This window comes from Chiloscyllium punctatum, chromosome 3, assembly GCF_047496795.1.
Source record: "Chiloscyllium punctatum isolate Juve2018m chromosome 3, sChiPun1.3, whole genome shotgun sequence".
NCBI classification, from domain to species: Eukaryota; Metazoa; Chordata; class Chondrichthyes; order Orectolobiformes; family Hemiscylliidae; genus Chiloscyllium; species Chiloscyllium punctatum.
The window spans coordinates 127,391,050-127,410,090 of record NC_092741.1 but is presented as its reverse complement, the minus strand read 5'-3'; the positions used below and the strand labels follow the sequence as shown (position 1 = coordinate 127,410,090).

General features: G+C 39.1%; 1 protein-coding gene across 3 annotated transcripts in view; it reads left to right on the top strand.

The window, feature by feature from the left end:
- Positions 1-19,041, top strand: part of LOC140464913 (CUB and sushi domain-containing protein 1-like) — a 2,358,623-nt gene that overhangs the window by 2,247,004 nt on the left and 92,578 nt on the right. For all 3 annotated transcript variants that reach the window (XM_072560545.1, XM_072560536.1, XM_072560527.1), the window contains one exon: positions 11,231-11,404. In XM_072560545.1, coding sequence (XP_072416646.1) covers positions 11,231-11,404 — 174 coding nt within the window. The remainder of the gene's footprint in view (positions 1-11,230; positions 11,405-19,041) is intronic.

The window sequence follows — 19,041 nt, the reverse complement described above, 5'->3', positions numbered from 1 at the left end:
GACATCAGCAAGAGACTATGAAGACTGGATGAAGTAGTCAGCCCTTACAAGGGATGTATGAACAGAATAATGTATTATATAGAGTTATAAAAATAAGAGAGTTTGGAGAAACCAGAGACAGCTATCAGTCACACAGATTTTATTTTATTTACTTGACTTGCATCTTGTAGACCGTGGGCAGGCTTTGGGCAAACAGCACATGAATTACTCATTGCCAAATTCCTAGACCTACTGTTGTAACCACAATATTTATACCGCTCGTCTATTCAGTTTCAGGTCAATGATAACTCCCATGCGTGTCGATAGTGGAAGATTCAGCAATGGTAATGACATTATATGTCAAGGTGTCATGGTTAGATTCTCTCTTATCAGAGATGGTTATTGCCTGACACTGCCAGAGGAACTGATAGATGTAGGTACAATTACAACATTTAAAAGACTTTTGGACAACGACATGAATAGGAAAGATTTAGAGGGAGATGAGTCAACATAGGGAAATAGGACTAGTTTAACTTGAGAAACCAGCTCAGAATGGACGAGTTGTTCTGAAGGGTTGGTTTCTGTGCTATATGACTTCATGGCTGTATGTGGCTTCATAGATAATTATTGAAGTGAATCTGGTACAAAATGCTGAGAGATCTTGATAAACCTTGCAGCGGCAAAACCTCCAAGAAAATTCTCACAACCTGGACTGTTTTGGCTAAAATTCAGTCTTCTGCCTTCAATTACAGAGGAACCACAATTATCCGAATGTTAATTATCTGAATTTCGGATTAAACGAAGGGGATCTCATGGTCCCAATAGAAACATTAAGTCAAAGAACTGTTTCAACCCTTATCATGTCTTAGGTTCCAGGGAATGGGGGTGTTTAGGGTACATCCCGATGTAGAACTCCAGGGAAAGTTTGGGGGAAAGAGAGAGAGCGCAGGAGATCAGGCATTTAGAGACGGTGCCTGGACTGTCCAGCACTGTTCTCGGCATCATTTCAGTAAGCCGAGTTCATTTTTAATCATTGTACAATGATTCCCCAGATAATCCCCAGACAACATTTAGTGGGCGGCACGATGGTACAGTGGTTAGCACTACTGCCTCATAGCGCCAGAGACCGGGTTCAATTTCCGCCTCAAGCTGACTGTGTGGAGTTTGCACGTTCTCCCCGTGTCTGCATGGGTTTCCTCCCACAGTCCAAAAATGTGCAAGTTAGGTGGATTGGCCATGCTAAATTGCCCGTAGTGTTAGATGAAGGGATAAATGTAGGGGCATGGGTGGGTTGCGCTTCGGCGGGTCGGTGTAGACTTGTTGGGCTGAAAGGCCTGTTTCCACACTCAGTAATCTAAAAAAAATACAAGGCAAAGGTGGAACCTGTCAAAAAGTTGTGGTAAAAAGCTTGTGCATGTATGCTATTTGGAGACTTATCCCACAAAGGCAGCAGCAGTCTTACTGTTGGTGTCCAGTCCGGCTGCCCCAGGATGGGGTGGGGGGAGGGAGTGTGCGGAGCTGCCGGAGGAGGTGGTGGAGGCTGGTGCAATTACAATATTTAAATGGCATCTGACTGAGTGCACAAATAGGAAGGATTTAAAAGAGATGTGGGGCAAATGGGACTATATTAATTTAGCACATCTGGTCGGCTTGGACGAGTTCGACCGAGGGGTCTATTTCTGTGCTATACAACTCTATAATTTCATTATGATGAAATTCAACACTGATCAATCTTTGATACACATGTCAAAAACAAAGTTAAACTGGTTGACATGATCATTTTTAGCATGGTATTGTGTCGTCTACAAATGCCATTTGTTGTGAGCTTAAAGTTAAATTAGCTCCCCCTTGGAAGTTGTGACAGAAAAGCAAAATACAGCTGATGTTCAAATCTAAAATAAAAAGCTGAAAATGCTAGAGACAGAAAAATAGACATAGCTTTTCAGGTCTGATGAAAAACCATTGATCTGAAACATTAACTCAGTTTCTCACTTTACAGATGCTGCAAGACCTGCGGAGTAAGTCCAATATTTTCGGTTTTTATTTTTGGCAAATAGCTTCTGCCTGTCTGAGTGTCCATCTATTTACCTTTATCTATCTTTCCTTTTCCCTGTGAGAACTCTGTTGGAAAAGCTGTTAAGAATATTGTAGAGACATTAGGTTGCAACAAAACAGTAACATGTTTGTTATTCCACATTTGATGTGCATTCCTGATCTTTTATAATAACCTGAGATCATTGGTGTGATTTTGTGCTCTTCTGATCTGACTCAAACCTAATATAAGTTTAACAGCAATTTTAAAAGCGAAACAGCATAGCGCAATGTTCTTATTCTATTCTCCCCGCAGCACCGTGAAAGTCTGCTCCCAGATACCCATTATCTGGCAGAAGCAGCCTTCCTGCTCTCTCAGACTAAGATAATGTACTGGCAGAGTCAGATCTCCTAAGTAACACTACAAGGAGCTGATTAAAAAATAACATTTGACAAATATAATCTATGACATTTTTACTCACATCTGTTTCATCTGACTAATCAAAATGTTAATAAGGTTTGGATTTGTTCTGAGAAGTACATCTGGGCTTGGTGCTGACATGGAATATTTTTGTGCTAATATCATGCGATGGAGCAATGACAGATATGAAAAGCTAATAGTAACATTGCACTTTTTCCCAACTACTGGACCTTTACCTGATCTGGTCTACATGTGATTCCAAAGCCACAGCAATGTGGTTGACTCTCAACTGCCCTCTGACATGCCCGAACAAGTCATTCAGTTTTATCAAGTGCTACACAATCCCAACAAAGAAATGAAGCTATGTAGACCTCCTGGCATTGACCTAAGCATCACACATGACAATGACAGAAACAGCCCTTTGTACCTTGAAAAGTCCTCCTTATACACATCTGAGGGCAACTGCCAAAATTCAGAGATCTGTCTCACAGACCAGTCAAAGTGGCCAAGCAGGAGTCTTGAAGAACACAGCAGGCCAGGCAGCATCAGGAGGTGGAGAAGTCAACATTTCAGGTGTAACCCTTCTTCAGGAAGAAGAGTTATATCCGAAATTTTGACTTCTCCACCTCCTGATGCTGCCTGACCTGCTGTGTTCTTCAAGACTCCTGCTAGTCTACTTTGGATTTCAGCATCTGCAGTTTTGTTTTGTCTCTCAGACCAGTCAAGCAATAATCTGACATTGTCTATAAGATGTGATTCGGTGAGTATGATTATGTCCCAGACGCCACCATCACCATCCCTGGATACGTCCTGACCCACCAGAGGTGTTGACACAGTGGTATACTGTCAGAAGGGAATTAGATTAGATTAGATTAGATTACTTACAGCGTGGAAACAGGCCCTTCCGCCCAACAAGTCCACACCGACCCGCCGAAGCGCAACCCACCCATACCCCTACATTTACCCCTTACCTAACACTATGGGCAATTTATCATGGCCAATTCACCTGACCTGCACATCTTTGGACTGTGGGAGGAAACCGGAGCACCCAGAGGAAACCCATGCAGACAAGGGGAGAACATGCAAACTCCACACAGTCAGTCGTCTGAGGCAGGAATTGAACCCGGGTCACAGGAATTGTAATGGGAATCCTCAACATTGATTCCGAACGCTATGAAGCCTCATGGTTTCTGATTAAACATGATTGAGCAAATGTCGTGCTGATTACCACTGTCCTCCCTCAGCTGATGAATCAGTATTCCTGCATTTGAACATCACTTGGAGGAATACTGAGGGTGGCATGGACGCAAAATGTACTCTGGCTGGGGATTGTCAACCACCAAGAGTGGCTCGGCGGCAGCACTACTGATCAAACTGGGGGTTGGGTCCTAAAGGACAGAGCTGCCAGGTTGGGTCTGCAGCAGATGGTGAGGCAATCAATAAGAGGGATAAATGTACTTGACTTAATCCATACCAATCTGCGCTATAGATGCATCTGACCATGAAAATTTTGGTCTGAGTGACCATTGCACAGTCCTTGTGGAGGCAAAGTCCCTCCTTCACATTGAGGATACCTTCTATCGTGTTCTATGGCACTATCACGGTACTAAATGGTACATCTAGCAACTCAACACTGGGCATTCATGAGGTGCTTTGGGCCATCAGCAGCAGTGAATGTACTCCAGTACAATCTGTAACCTCATGGACTGGCATATCTCCCACTCAAATCATTAACGTCAAACCAGAAAATGAATCCTTGTTCAATAAAGAGTGCAGGTGGGCATGCCAGGAGCAGTACCAGTCATACCCAAAAATGAGCTGTCAACCTGCTGAAGCTGTCAAACAGGATCACTTGGATGGCAAACTGCATAAGGAGCAAGTGACAGATGTGATCCCACAACCAACAGATCAGATCTAGGCTCTGCAGTCCTGCCATTTCCAGTTGTCAAAGGTGGTGGACAATTAAGCAACTTACTGGAGGAGGAGTCTTCAAAAATATCCCAATCCTCAATGATGGAAGAGCCGAACACACCAGTGCTGAAGATAAGGCTGAAGCATTCACATCCAACCTCAGCCAGAAATGCTGAGTGAATGATCCATCTCTGTCTCTTCCAGTGGTCCCCAGCATCACTGATACCAGTTTTCAACCAATTCGATTCACTCCATGTGATATTAAGAAATGGTTGGATACCGCAAAGGCTATGGGACCTGAAACATTCCAGCGATAATACTTGATACTCGTGCTTCAAAGCTTGCCACTTCCCTAGCCAAGCTGTTCCAATACAGTTACAATGTGGAAAATTGCCCAGCTATGTCCTGTTCATAAAAAGCAGGACAAATCCAACCTGGCCAATTACCACCCTCTTCGTCTACTCATGTTCATCAGTAAAATGATGGAAGGTATCATAAACAGTGCTATCAAGCAGCATCTGCTCAGCAATGACCTGCTCAGTGACACACAGTTTGGGTTCTGTCAGGGCCACTCAGCTTCTGACCTCATTATAGCCTTAGTTCAAGCATGGACAAAAGAGCTGAAATCCAGAGGGGAGGTGAGAGAGACACCCTTGACATAAAGGTCTCATTCTACCAAATGTGGCATTAAGGATCTCTAGCAAAACTTGAATCAATGCATATTAGAGCAAACTCTTTGCTGGCACATAAGCAGATGATTGTTCTTATTGGAGGTCAGTCATCTCAGCTTCAGGACATTCCTGAAGGAGTTCCTCAGGCTCAGCTGTCTTCAACTGCATCATCACTGACCTTCCCTCCATCATAAGGTCAGAAGTGGGAATGTCTGCTGATGATTGCACAATCATCATGACTCCTCAGATCCCGAAGAAGCCCACATTCAAATGCAACAACATCTGGACATTATCCAGACTTGGGCTGACAAGTGGTAAGTGACATTCGTGCCACACAAGTGCCAGGTAAAGACCATCTCCAAAAAAAGACAATCTACCACTGCCTCATCACTGAATACCGTGCTATCACCATCCTGGGGTTTGCCATTCACCAGAAACTCAACTGGATTCACCACCTAAACATCATAGTTACAATAGTGGGTCAGATGCTAAGAATACAGCGGTGAATAACTCACCTCCTGACTCGCCAAGGATTGTCCATCATCTACAAGGTACAAGTCAGAAGTGTGGTGAAATAGTCCCCACTTGCCTGGATGGGGGGAAGCTCCAACTGCACTCAAGAAGCTTAACACCATCCAGGTCAAAGTAGCTTACTTGATTGGCACCACATTCACAAACATCCATTCACTCCACCACTGATGTTCAGAAGCAGCAGTATATACTATCTACAAGATGCATGGCAGAAATTCACCAAAGATCCTTCGACCACACATTCCAAATCCATGACCACTAACATCTGGAAAGACAAGGGCAGCAGATACATGGGAACACCACCATCTGTAATTTCCCCTTCAAGTCACTCACCATCCTGACTTTGAAATTTACCGCCATTTGTTCAGTTTTGCTGAGTTAAAATCCTGGAATTCCCTCCCTAACGGCATTGTCATTCAATCTACAATACGTAGACTGCAGCGGTTCAGAAAGACAGCTTACCATGTCCACATTAAGTGCAACTAGGGACGGGCAATAAATGCTAGCTAGTCAGTGATTCTCATATCCTATGAGTGAATAAAAAAAAGCATAGAACATTAAACAGTATAGCACAGGAATAGGCCATTCAGCCCACCAGTCTGTGCCAACCATATACTATTCTAAATTAATCCCATCTGCCTGCACATGGTCTGTATCTCCTCTATTCCTTGCCCATTCATGTGTCTGTTTAAATGCTTTTTAAACTTGACCATTGTATTTGTTTCTACCACCTTCCCTGGCAGCATGTTCCAGGCATCTACCATCCTCTGCATAAAAAAAAACTTGCCTCACTTTTCTCCTTTAAACTTACCCCTTCTCATTCTAAACCTATGCCCCATAGTATTTGACATTTCCAACCTAGGAAAATGACTTTGACTATCCATGCTTCTCATAATTTTATACAATCCTATCAGGTCGCTCCTCAGCCTCTGACAGTCTAACGAAAACAAGGTTTGTCTAATTCTTCCTCATAGCTAATAATCTTCAATCCAGGCACATTCTAGTAAACCTCTTTTGCAACTTCCCCAAAGCCTCCTCATCCTCTCTAAAGTGTGGAACCCAGAACTGCACAGAATAACGAACTGACCTTGGAAAATTGTAAAAGAATGTTTGAAGTGAAAATGCTTATAATTCAGCAACTTTAAAATTCTAGCAAATGGAGTAAGTCCATTTGCTCTCAAGTGAAATTCTAATATAAAAGCAATAGCTATCTTGGTAAAAGTAACTTGAAGAAGGCAAAGGCTTCAATTCAACCTTTGCCACTTTCATTGTTATGGCAGACATTCATTTTCCACCAACTTTAGCAAACAGGTAACATGTGATTTCAATTACTGCATTAATTTGTTTCTCATTTGTCTTCTCCGAGCACAAATTCATTGTATTTATGCTCACCAACTTTATTGTATGTTATGTTCCTCTCTTTCTAAAGTAAAATCGTGTTTAACCATGGAACGCAACACAGCAAGGAATTTAATTCCAAGCTAGTTATTTATACCCTAGAGCTGTGATAGCTATTTTCCAATTAACAATTCAACTGCCAGTTGCTAATTCACTAAACAAATTTTCCTCATTTTTGTTTAGACTTATGCAGGCTTTAAGTTTTGATATTTAGTTTAAAGGTCAATGGGAATTGGTTTCATTGTTAGTTTTGGTTAGTTAACTCTGTAAGTCAGTTCTACCTACAATCAAAGTGTAATGTGGTGAAGGAGGTAAATTATTCATCTTCTGCTCAACTGCAAATGATGGTCTGACCTGTCACCTGCTCTGAAGCAGCTTTTACTAAGAAAAACCACTGTATTACTTTTCACTTTCACATTACTCTCCAGTCTCTGGAGGAGAGACCTGGGCATCTATAAGTAGGACACTGCTTACCAACCTCAAAACCTCTGTGATGAGTATCAGCAAAAGTCAATAGGGTAATCATTTCAAAACCTGACTAGCTGCCTCTAAACATCTGTGAAGGTTATTCTGCAGCTGTTAGAGTTTGGCTGCAACCAGAATAAATCAAAAGGTGTAAAACTCCTCAAGTCTCATGTGGCTTTTGTTAAGAACAGATTGTTTGATGATTGTTCACTTGTCTGGCAAGTGAATGAGTGGTTACTTGTGCTTCTTATCTATTGCCCAATAGATAAGTATAGGTATCTATACTTCTTTTAACTGGCATATTCTGGGTGTTAGCTGCAGTTTCCAATAAAATTATAATTGAAGATTGGAGTCCTGCCCATTTTTGCTTGTTTTCATTTTAAAAGTGGACTCCCACCTTGCTCCTATCCATTGTAATCCTGCTAGTGAACTAATGAAAGAGCATGCAGTGCTTAATATTTTGTCATATGACCTCTACCACAAAATATACAACAGTGTCAACATTATTATAATAATGAGTTCCTCTTCAAGTCCCACATTGTCCAGACTCAGACATGTACCAGTGCTCCCTTATTGATTGAAAGACTTCAAATTCCTGAAGTAACACAATTCTGGCACAACAGCAGCAGTTCAGGAGGATCCATCAAAACTATCACAGACCGATGAGGGATAGGCAGAATTTGTAATATGGACTTTGTGGTTATCCCATGTCCGCTTGAACACAGAGAAATTAACTGAACTCATTAGTTCCTTTATTGTGTTTTGTGATGACAACAGTTAACTTATTCTAATATACACTGCAGCAGAGAGGATGGAACAGACTTGTCCAATGAGCCGTTCCATTACTTACATGTTCTTTGTATACAGTGCCTTCATTGTGAAATGTTTCACCCGATATACAGTTTCTCTTTAAAAAAGAAGCAACAAGGCAGAACTCGTGCTGTATACCACACTCCTGTTTTACCCAGTCTATGACCTCATCGAATGGTAGACCAATTTGAATGGAGTGCACCAATGCGGCATGATCTTCTTGTCTTATGCAGTTTAAAAACTTGTTTGGAAGATTTTACTACTGTACTGCAACAACACTGGCAGACAAAAAAAAAATTACTACAATATTGCATCTGTACTATGTGTAGCAAAGTTTACAGCAATAAAATTTTAAATAGTATTGATGAAAGCAAGAATACTAACTTTGAAAAGATTACAAATTGTATTAAAATTCTACAAATTGAAAGCAGATTTACTGTGAAAAGAATTAGAAAAAAGATTGAGAATAAAAAGGTGGTGGCAAAGTAATATTGTTGTAATTAGGTGAAAGGTGTGACTCAACACCTCTCTTTTCAACCCCCTAGGTAGGTTGTAACAAAAGTTTTTTTGTTTCATTTCAGTGCATAGCTAAATCACGTCAATTAAAATACATTAATTGTCAAAATTCAAAGGAGCCAATTGCAAGACTTATCTCCTAATGAAAGAAAGAGGAGTTTTATTACTTTGCAACTCCAGGATTCATAATAAAAGATTATAACAAACACACATAATTATCGGCAAAGTTTAAAATATGGAGAGTATTATAGGAAGACAATGAATGTGTAGTTTAAAAAGTTCTTGGGATCATTGAGTTGTTGAAGTTTAACACAAGACCACAGCTGTTTACTTGATGAATTGTATCATTAGCTGCAGCAACAGCAGAATTTATGCAATGCTTGTGTTCGCGATAAATTGAAATTTCTCAACTTGCTTTATTATCAGTGCTGGCTTTCAACATTGAGAAATAGGTGATAAGGGGAAGAGAAAGTGAGAGTTTTGTTTCCTAGCCTTTGCTATTACAAATCCATTTTTCTTTTCTCTGCTGAAAAGCTATTTGCCTGAAATACGGTTAGAGTCATAGGGATGTACAGCATGGAAACTGATGCTTCGGTCCAACTCGTCCATGCCAACCAGATAACCTATAACAATCTAGTAATATTTGCCAGCATTTAGCCCTTATCCCTTTAAAATCTTCCTGTTCATATACTCATCCAGTTGTCTTTTAAATGTTGTAATCGTATCAGCCTCCACCACTTCCTCTGGAAGCTCATTCCATACACGCACACCCTCTGCATGAAAAAGTTGCCCTTAGGCTCCTTTTATATTTCTCACCTTTAACCTATGCCCTCTTGTTTTGGATTCCCCCATCATGGGGAAAAGAGCTTGTCTATTTACCCTATCCATGTCCTTCAGGATTTTATAAACACCCCTCAGCCTCCAGCATTCTGGGGAAAACAACCCCAGCCTATTCAGTTTCTCCCTATAGCTCAAATCCTCCGACCCTGACAATATCCTCGTACATCCTTCCTAAAGCAGGGAGACCAGAATTGCTTGCAATACGGCAAAAGTGGCCTAACCAATGCCCTGTACAGCCACGATATGACCGTCCAGCTCATATACTAAATGCTCTCACCAATAAAGGCAAGTAAACCAAATGCCTTCTTCACTATCCTATCTATCTGTGACTCCATTTTCAAGGAGCTGTGAATCTGCACATCAAGGTCTCTTTGTTCAGCAACACTCCCCAGGACCTTAGAATTAAGTGTATAAATCCTGCCCTTATTTGCCTTTCCAAAATGCAGTACATCACATTTATCTAAATTAAACATCATCTGCCACACCTCATCCCATTGGGCCATCTGATCAAGATCCCGTTGTACTCTGAAGTAACCTTCTTTGCTGTTCACTATATCTCCAATTTTAGTGTCATTTGCAAATTTATCACCAAACCTCCTATGTTCACATCCAAATTATTTATATGAATGACGAAAAGCAGAGGACCCAGCACCAATCCTTGTGGCACACCACTGGTCGCAGGCCTCCAGTCTGAAAAACAAGCCTTCACCACCACCTGTGAGCCAGTTTTGTACCCAAATGACTACTTCTCCCTTATTGCATGTGACCTAACCTTGCTAATCAGTCTACCATGAGGAATTTTGTCAAACACCTTACTGAAGTCCATACAGATCACATCTACCACTCTTCCCTCGTCAATCATGTTGATTATCCCTAATCAGTCCTTGCCTTTCCAAATACATGTAAATCCTGTCCCTCAGAATTCCCTCCAACAACTTGCCCACCACCGATATCAGATTCACTGGTCTATAGATACCTGGCTTTTCCTTACCACCTTTCTTAAATAGTGGCACCACGTAAGTCAACTTCCAGTCTTCTGGCACCATACCAATGGTTATCGATGATACAAGTATCTCAGCAAGGGGCACAGCAATCACTTCCCCCAGAGTTCTGGGCTACTCCTGGTCAGATCCTGGGGATTTATCCATCTTTATTCATTTAAGACATCCAACACCACTACCTCTGTAAAATGGACATTTTTCAAGAGGACTATTTATTTCCCCACAATCCATATCCTTGATGGACATTTTGAATTATCATTAATTTTCTCTTCGAATACCAGCATTTGCCATATTTTGATTTTCACCCTCTGAGTATGAATATCGGTCCATTTCTGAGACATTTTATAATTAAAATCAATTAACCATCATAATCATGGAGTGAAGTGTTAATATTGGTTAGTAGTTCACTATTTAATTGCACTGTCTCCATTTTAAATAGCCCAGCCTCTGACTATACTAATATTGAAGATATACATTGTCTGAAAATGTTATTAATATCACCCAACATTGTAGATGTCTTGCCCTCCTTTTGGTGAGAATACCTACAAGATTTTGACAACTATTTTAAGTTTTAAAATAGTTAATGTAGCATTCTTTAACTTGTTTAAAGCAACTCTTGTGACTCTACCTCTGATAAAGATCATTTTGTTTTCCAGCTATTTCATGTGGTCATCCAGACATTCCTGCAAATGGTGAGCTATTTGGAAACAAGTTTACCTTTGGTTCTGTAGTTCGCTACTCTTGCGTTGGAGCTCGAACTCTGATTGGAAATCATACTCGTGTTTGTCAAGAGGATGGTCACTGGAGTGGTTCTCTCCCTCATTGCTCAGGTATAATGTGTTGCTTAATACAGGGCAACCTCAATTATCCGAATGACATGGGCAGGGAGTATTTTGCTCAGATAATCAAATGTTTGGATGACCGAATGTTCAACTAACACGGTTTACCTCAGCATCGGGACCTTGAGATCTTGTTCGGATAATTGGTGTTTGGATAACCGAGGTTGCACTGTAATGCAAGCAGCATAGAAGTGACATTTTGCCTCCTGTCTGCTTTTCAATTCAGTTGAAACTGCGAACATTAACGGTTCCTTCTTTGCGAACATGAATGATTATAAAGTCACATTTCCCCGACAACTTTTGTCAAAACCTTAATGCTGTGTCCTTGCACCATAGTTAAATGAGTACAGTTGTTTTTCTTGTGTCACACCTCATTGGGGTAACACAGTGGAAATCAAGCCCCACTCTTCCCAGAGTCTCATAAACATTATATTAAAAAAAAATCAAAGTGTGCAAAGTCCCCAATTTACCTTTTAAAGACACCCAAACTAATAGAGAATATGAACATGATTTCTGGACTATAGTCTATTACAAAAAAAAAGATTCTAAGCACAGGTAAACAACTATGAAGTATTGGCATACAACTCTATTATTAAATTCGAAACCCCACCTCCTAACTCCCCACTCACCTTCTTTCATTCTGTTTCTCTCATACACATGCACATAGATTTTAAAAAGTCATGTTATGGATGGATGGGAAAAAAATGGGGAAGTAGTTCAATGGTCCTGTCCACAAGGAGGTTATCCTTTCACTTACCGGAATTTCCTGCTTTTTCAATCTCTCCTCTCCAAGATCTTTTTGTTTCTTTGCAAGAGGCACAGATGATTGGTACACTAACTGCTAAGTTTCTTAGTTATTAATTAAAGACCACATATTGCAGCAATTGGTGAGGGAAAATAGGTTGGTTTTTGTAGAATTTTGATACATTATGGGATAAAAAGTTGAACCATTTGACCTGGCAGCAGTTTGAAGGCTTCTGGTAATATTATTCACATCCACAAACTGTGCAGCTACCCCGGAGCCAATCAGATCATTATTGTCAGGTTGGTCATCAATCCACCAAGGAATCAGCAACCTGTCAGCCGACTCTCTCTTAGTACACAGCCCCTGATACTGGCATGTGTACAAACAGCCTCTCCCACCACTTGAGCAAAGCAGCAATGTAATCATGATTTAGAATGTGTTTCATTAACTTAATTTTTAAAATGATAGTAATTCCTCACACAATCCTTGGTTTTGAAACAATACTCCCCTCATTTCAATCCACAATCAAATGACAGAAAAGTAAAAAGATATAGATTATGCACTTCCTTACTTATCTAAACCTGTCTAAATCTGTCAAATCTCGTTTCATCTTTCTGCAAGAACAACAATCCCAAGTTCTCTAACTGGACCATGCAGCTTCCTTCAAAGCATTCTTGTAAATCTTCTCTGCCCCCCTTTGTGGACCCTCATATCACTCCTATTGTTTAATGCACAATTCCAATGAAGAAACAAGTGGAAGAGGGTTGATGTTTTCTCCCAGTTAGAAAGAGAAGAGAGGGACAGCCGGATTCAAGGGAGAGGACGAGGACGATACCGTAGGGAGGTGAGGAAATGGGATGCAAGATCTAATAGGAGATCAATGACTGTGAGGTGACAGAGAGATATCATTTATAGCAAATATACAGAGGATTGTGATATCAGTCAAAAACAACTTTGGAAAAGCAATGCATTTCAAGAGCTGATTCAATGCCCTTCAAGCCAGTGAAATGCAAAGCAATTGTTATAAATCACGTACATTGAGAAAAACGTAATAATCTTCAAATGCCCAGATATCATGCTGAAATAATTCTGGTAAACAGGATAAATTGATCAAAGACCTGATTATGTGAATACATCAGGGTAAGTATAAGCCCCCACACACCAAAAGCATTTTTATGTCAAATCTGTTTTCTTTTACATTTCCCTTAGTAAGATAGCCAAGAACAAGTAGTCTCATACACATGAGATGTAATAAATTTTGACCCTATGAAGCAGCAGTTTTATTCTGCCTGTATGCCCTGACTTATCACCATGATTTTATTTTAAATGATAGCACAAAATGCTGATTTTATATATAAATAGCATGGCTATCAAAGGTGATAGATGAGAAATACCAGCTGCCTTCAGGTTGAATTATGAATGAACAGTACTTTTTAGCTTCAGGAAACAGCTGAAACATTTTGTTAGACAACAATATTTTTTGGATTTATGAAGAACGAAATCAAACACCTGCAACTCTGTCTCTTCTTGAACAAGTTAAAGTATAAATACTTGCCTATAATACATTAACTCAAAAGATGGGAAATTATTCAAGACTTGGAGGCCAAGTCATTAAATATATTCAATAAAGTATTTTTTATTTCAGTTTAAACAGCATCAGAGTATATAGCGAGAAATTAGGAACATGCAGAGAAAAATTATCGGCCATGATCATATTGAATGGCTGAGCAACTATACCATGCTGAATTACATAGTGCTGTTCCTAATTTCTGTATCTCTACATGGAAAATAAACGGATTAGAGTAGATAGTTTTAGTGGGATAGGCAACACAATGTAGGGGTACGATATAGTGAAAATATTCCCTTCATAGAAACTATGCTAAACTATGGATTTACTTAAATACGTTACAACTTTGAAAGTGTGGAATTGAAATGAGAACTAACTGTGCTAATGTAGCATTTTAATGGGACAATTGAATAGTATATTTTATCCTAAATGTGACAAGAGATTATTCCTGCATATTTTATGCTGTGATTGAGTTCTTCAGCTTTATGGCTTCTAGGTATAATCAACCTGGAATTAAGCATTTAAAAATCTAAAGAACTGCAGATACTGGAAATCAGAAACTAAAGTGGAAATTGCTAGAAAAGCTCAACAGGTCTAGTAACACCAGTAGAAAGAAATCCAATTTAATATTTCAGGACTCTTCCTTAGAACAGAATTAAGCTTTATTTAAAAAAAATATAGAATTCCAGCTCCTGCTGTGTTTGTAGTTTGACTGACTGAAATTGTGAATGGGGACAACTTAAATTCTCAATTTGAGTTATCAGATGACCAGGCCTAAACCGCAACATTGGAAAAATTTGATCCACCTATTCTTGCCAGCAGCTCTTAGGCATGAAACAAAGCAATGAAAAGTGATTGAGAGTTGTGAATAGATATGCAGATATTTTCTGAGAAAATACATTCTCACAGATAATGGGAAATAGAACTTGCATCACTTTTAATGGTGACCATGAGAGTTCATACAAATTGCTATTGAAGGCTTGATTGGTTCAAGAAACAAAACACTCTGATAAGGAACTGTGCCATATAGCATATAGATTTCAACTTTATTTTGCCAATGGACATCAAAAAGCCAAGCTAATAGTGGGCTAGTTAATTGTTTCTTTGTAACCCTTACCAGAATGGATGACAATTGTTAGGTGTCCAGCACCAGATAAATATCTAGGGACTTTTCTTGGAGAATTTGTAGCTGCACATGTGTTGGGTCAGAGTGACTCACATAAAGAGTCACATTTGCTGAATCTGCCAGCCACTGAATAGAATCCTCAGAAACACACCTCAGCATAATTCAACACCATTAGAAACAAAAGAGTCCAGTTCAAGAGTTTTGTTAAAAATCCTAAAGTTCAGTTACTGCAGACAAATTGTAAGAGCATTTATCCAAAATGAGAATGCATGTACAAAATAAAAGTTCTGTGGATGCTGGAGATCTGAAATAAAAACAGAAAATGCTGGAGAAACTGAACAGGTCTGGCAACATCTGAAAAGGAGTCATATTGAACTCGAAATATTAACTCTGTTTCTGTCTCCACAGAAACTGTCAGACTTGCTGCACTTCTCCAGTACTTGAGCACTTTTGTTGGTATGATTGCTTTTACAAAACTAAATACTGTGCAGGCTTTCAGCACAATGGACCAAACAAAATAATAATGGAATTATAATGCTTAAAAACAACAGAATTAATAATATCCACTTGGAGATTCAGCTGAATGATGCAGATAATAATTTAACTTAATGAGTGTTGATGGGGATCTGGAATCACACTTGCTCAGCAATTTAAAAGAAACAACAGGGGGATTATTGGTCAGCATGTTGCCTTGTTGACTGATGTAATTACCAGGAAAACACATACAAAGCACACTGCCAGTGATTCAGGAGCTTGTCTTTATTCTGAAGCCACCTCAGTGATCACCCAGCAAGGTGCTTTTGTTCCTCACTGTTCTCAACAACTGGCAGCAATGTTTCCAAGTCATCGGACAGCTGTTCAGGCAATTACCAACAGTTGGCCATAGTGACTATTGACATGGGAACCTTCACATTTTATGATGATTCCTGTTTGTGATGCTGTTGGAAACAGAATGTAATTAAGACTGTTGAGCTGCAGGGAGCTAACACATACTGTTTGACAACCATGCAGTAAGCACATTACACATTGAAATAACAGAACTGAGGCTTTAAGATTATGAGACTCATTTTGCCTGTTGAAGTATTTCCTTTAACAACACAATCAGTTGTGTTTTAGAATTTATAATTCTTAAAAGCATCCTAATTGTAATATATTTAACTTCATGAATCATTGAAATCTCTATTCTTAAAATTAATGTTGCTGCTGAGAATTCTGTTGGCAATTGTCACAAAAGTTTGTGTGTTTTATAAATAAGTAACATTTAGAATACAAATAGTCAGTTTTGTGACATTGCAAGTTTTGGATATTTAATTTAGAATTAACGTTGATCAAAATGATTTTTTTCAATGTTGCATGATAGGAATTCTAAGTAAACATTTTAATTAGATTATTTTCAAGTTTACTGATTCATTATATAAGGATGAGAGAAAAAATTACCATCAAAAGTATTATTGTTTAGAAGTTTATGCTACACATACTATATCATTCTCTGCTATTTATTAAGTGTTTAATTAATTGTTTTAACATGTTCACTAAAAATAACAAAGGGGAGAATGTGATATGAAAAGGTGCATTGGAAAACATCAATAACTTCTGCTCAATAATTGGAAATCAGAAAATGCAGTGAAACCTTGTACAAAAATCAATTGTCAATTGTGATTTTAGCAACAGGTATGGTGGACTATGATAATTATGTTAATATTTAAGCCAACAGTTTGTTGTTCAAACAAGCAAACCACCTAAGTGAACCAATTATTCAATTTTAATCAGTATTAGGCAATTTCATATGTGTAGTGAATTCCCACAGTTGATTCCAAATAGGTCATTTTGTTATGCATTTAACTCAAGCTGAACACATGTATTATCCTAAACATAGATTTCCACTTGTTTGAAACAAATTTAATTTGTTGTATTTTACATGAATGTATAAAACCGTTTATTGCCACAGTCTAAAATCACCGTGCACCAAATCATATTCCTGTCATGAAGACCTGGTGAATTCACCATATGGCCAGTGAACAGAATAAATACAGCTAAATTGGCTTGAAATAATTCATGTTAATGTGGACGAGCAACCAAACCTTTGCTTAAACAGATTCACTGCTAGCTTATTCAAAGCTATTGCTCATGATCCTTTACAAATGATGAGATAAGATTATTAACTAAGATGGAAGTAAGTGCAGAGAACACAAAAGAATACTTGTGAAAAGGAAGTCTTAATACCTTTCTAATGTATTATTGGGGCCCTTTGCTTGAATTCCTTGTTGCTGTGATGATTTCTGCAGTTGAATAGTTGATGTTTTCTTGTGCAGATGGACCAGCAAGACAACAGATTTTGGGAGAGAAGAAAGATTCCTTGTTCTAAACTAGTTCTGCACTTTCATACTGCCTAACTTTCCTTAAACTGAACACTGTTGGGTTTCTGTTAACTCTGTTTTTGTTCCCTTTGATCAAGTTTCCTCTGTAAAGGTGATTATCAAAGCCTCCTTCTTGGAGGCCCACACACTGACTGTTCTTAACTAGGTTTTTTTAAAAATATACAGTTCAAAACTCAAAATGGTGGTCTACTAATTTTGAGGAATTAAAGGTTGACAAAGTAAAGATGTGAACACTTTTGTGTTCCTTTGAAGTTCTTCCACTTGCCTGCTGTTTCTCTGAAGTTTGAATTCTTCCATCTCAATTGTCTGCTGGTACTTGACAATTCTTACCACGCTTCAACACATCTTTCTGTCATCTACCTACAGCTTACAGAAGCCATGTCTTTTTTTTAGTTTTTCGTGTTTAGTTGAAGTCTGATTTAATTTTATTTTAACAAGAATCAATAATGTAAAATCCCCCTTGTCCACAGCACCTTATTGTATAATGCAAAATTACAGCATACTGAATCATATTCTAATCACTCTTTTGGCAATTTATTGAACCACTTCTTTCTTACTTCCCATTAAACTTCATCAAGATTAAATCTGTCACCTGAAGTCCAAAATAAAGGCACACCCCTCTTTCGGAATGTTCTCAAGACTATTGGAAATACAACTTGCAAGCCTGATTATCATGGCCTGCATGCAGACTGACAAGATGGTGAAATATCCAACATTAATTTCAAGCTTCTGCTGTAAATTTTGAGTTGCAGATGACTGCCAGCATTCAGTCATAATCTCACATATCTGACCATCTTGCTGACATTTAATTGAATGCAGTAGCGTACACATTCACTTCCTTGGCATCCTGTCATCTCAAATATTACCCCCAACCCAACAACCAACTGATGAAACTCCTCAAGTTAGCTGAAACCATTCATGCTGAACCTCATATAGCTACTCAGTGATTGATTTTTTTTTCATCCGCCTACTGCCTGCCTTCTATCTTGTCCCTTCTCCCCAAATGGAGTAACTTTCTTGAACAAGTCTATAAGGAGACATCCTTTGGATCAAAGTTGAGAGTGTGGTGCTGAAAAGCACAGCAGATCAGGCAACATCCGAGGAGCAGGAGAATGGACGTTTTTGGCATAAGCCCTTCATCCGGAAAGAGGCTTGTTGGCCAGATGTCTGAGGGAAAAATGAGAAGGGGTGGTGCTGGGATGAAGGGAGCCCCCCTCCCATTTATCTTTCAGCCCCCCAGCCCACAATTCTAATTCCTGATGAAGGGCTTATACCCAAAATATTGATTCTCCTGCTCCTGATCTGCTGTGCTTTTCCAGCACCACACTCTCCACTCTAATCTCCAGCATCTGCAGTCCTCACTTTGTCCCATCCTTTGGATCAAGGAATGCGAAACACAGGAAGACATTGATAAGTTTCTTGTGACTTGTACTATACTCCAAATGATAACTGTATTTCAACAGAATTCAAGTTCACATGAACCTACCTCCAACTTGAAAATACTTAAAGATTCTGCATCCTCCTTTGAGGAAAGGAATTCCAATACTCTCAACCTTCTGAGAGAATTTCTTTTCCTCATCCCAATCTTAAATTGGCCACTCCTTATTTTTGAACAATGAACCCTAGTTCAAGATTCTCTCACAGAAAGAAATATCCTTTCCGCTTCTACCCAGTCAAGTTCCCACAGGATCGTATATGTTTCAATTCAGTCATGTCTAATTCTTTGAATTTCCAAAAGAGTATAGACCTCTACCATTTGGCCTTTCCTCATAAGGCAATCCATTCATTCCAGGTATTAGTTTAACCAACCTT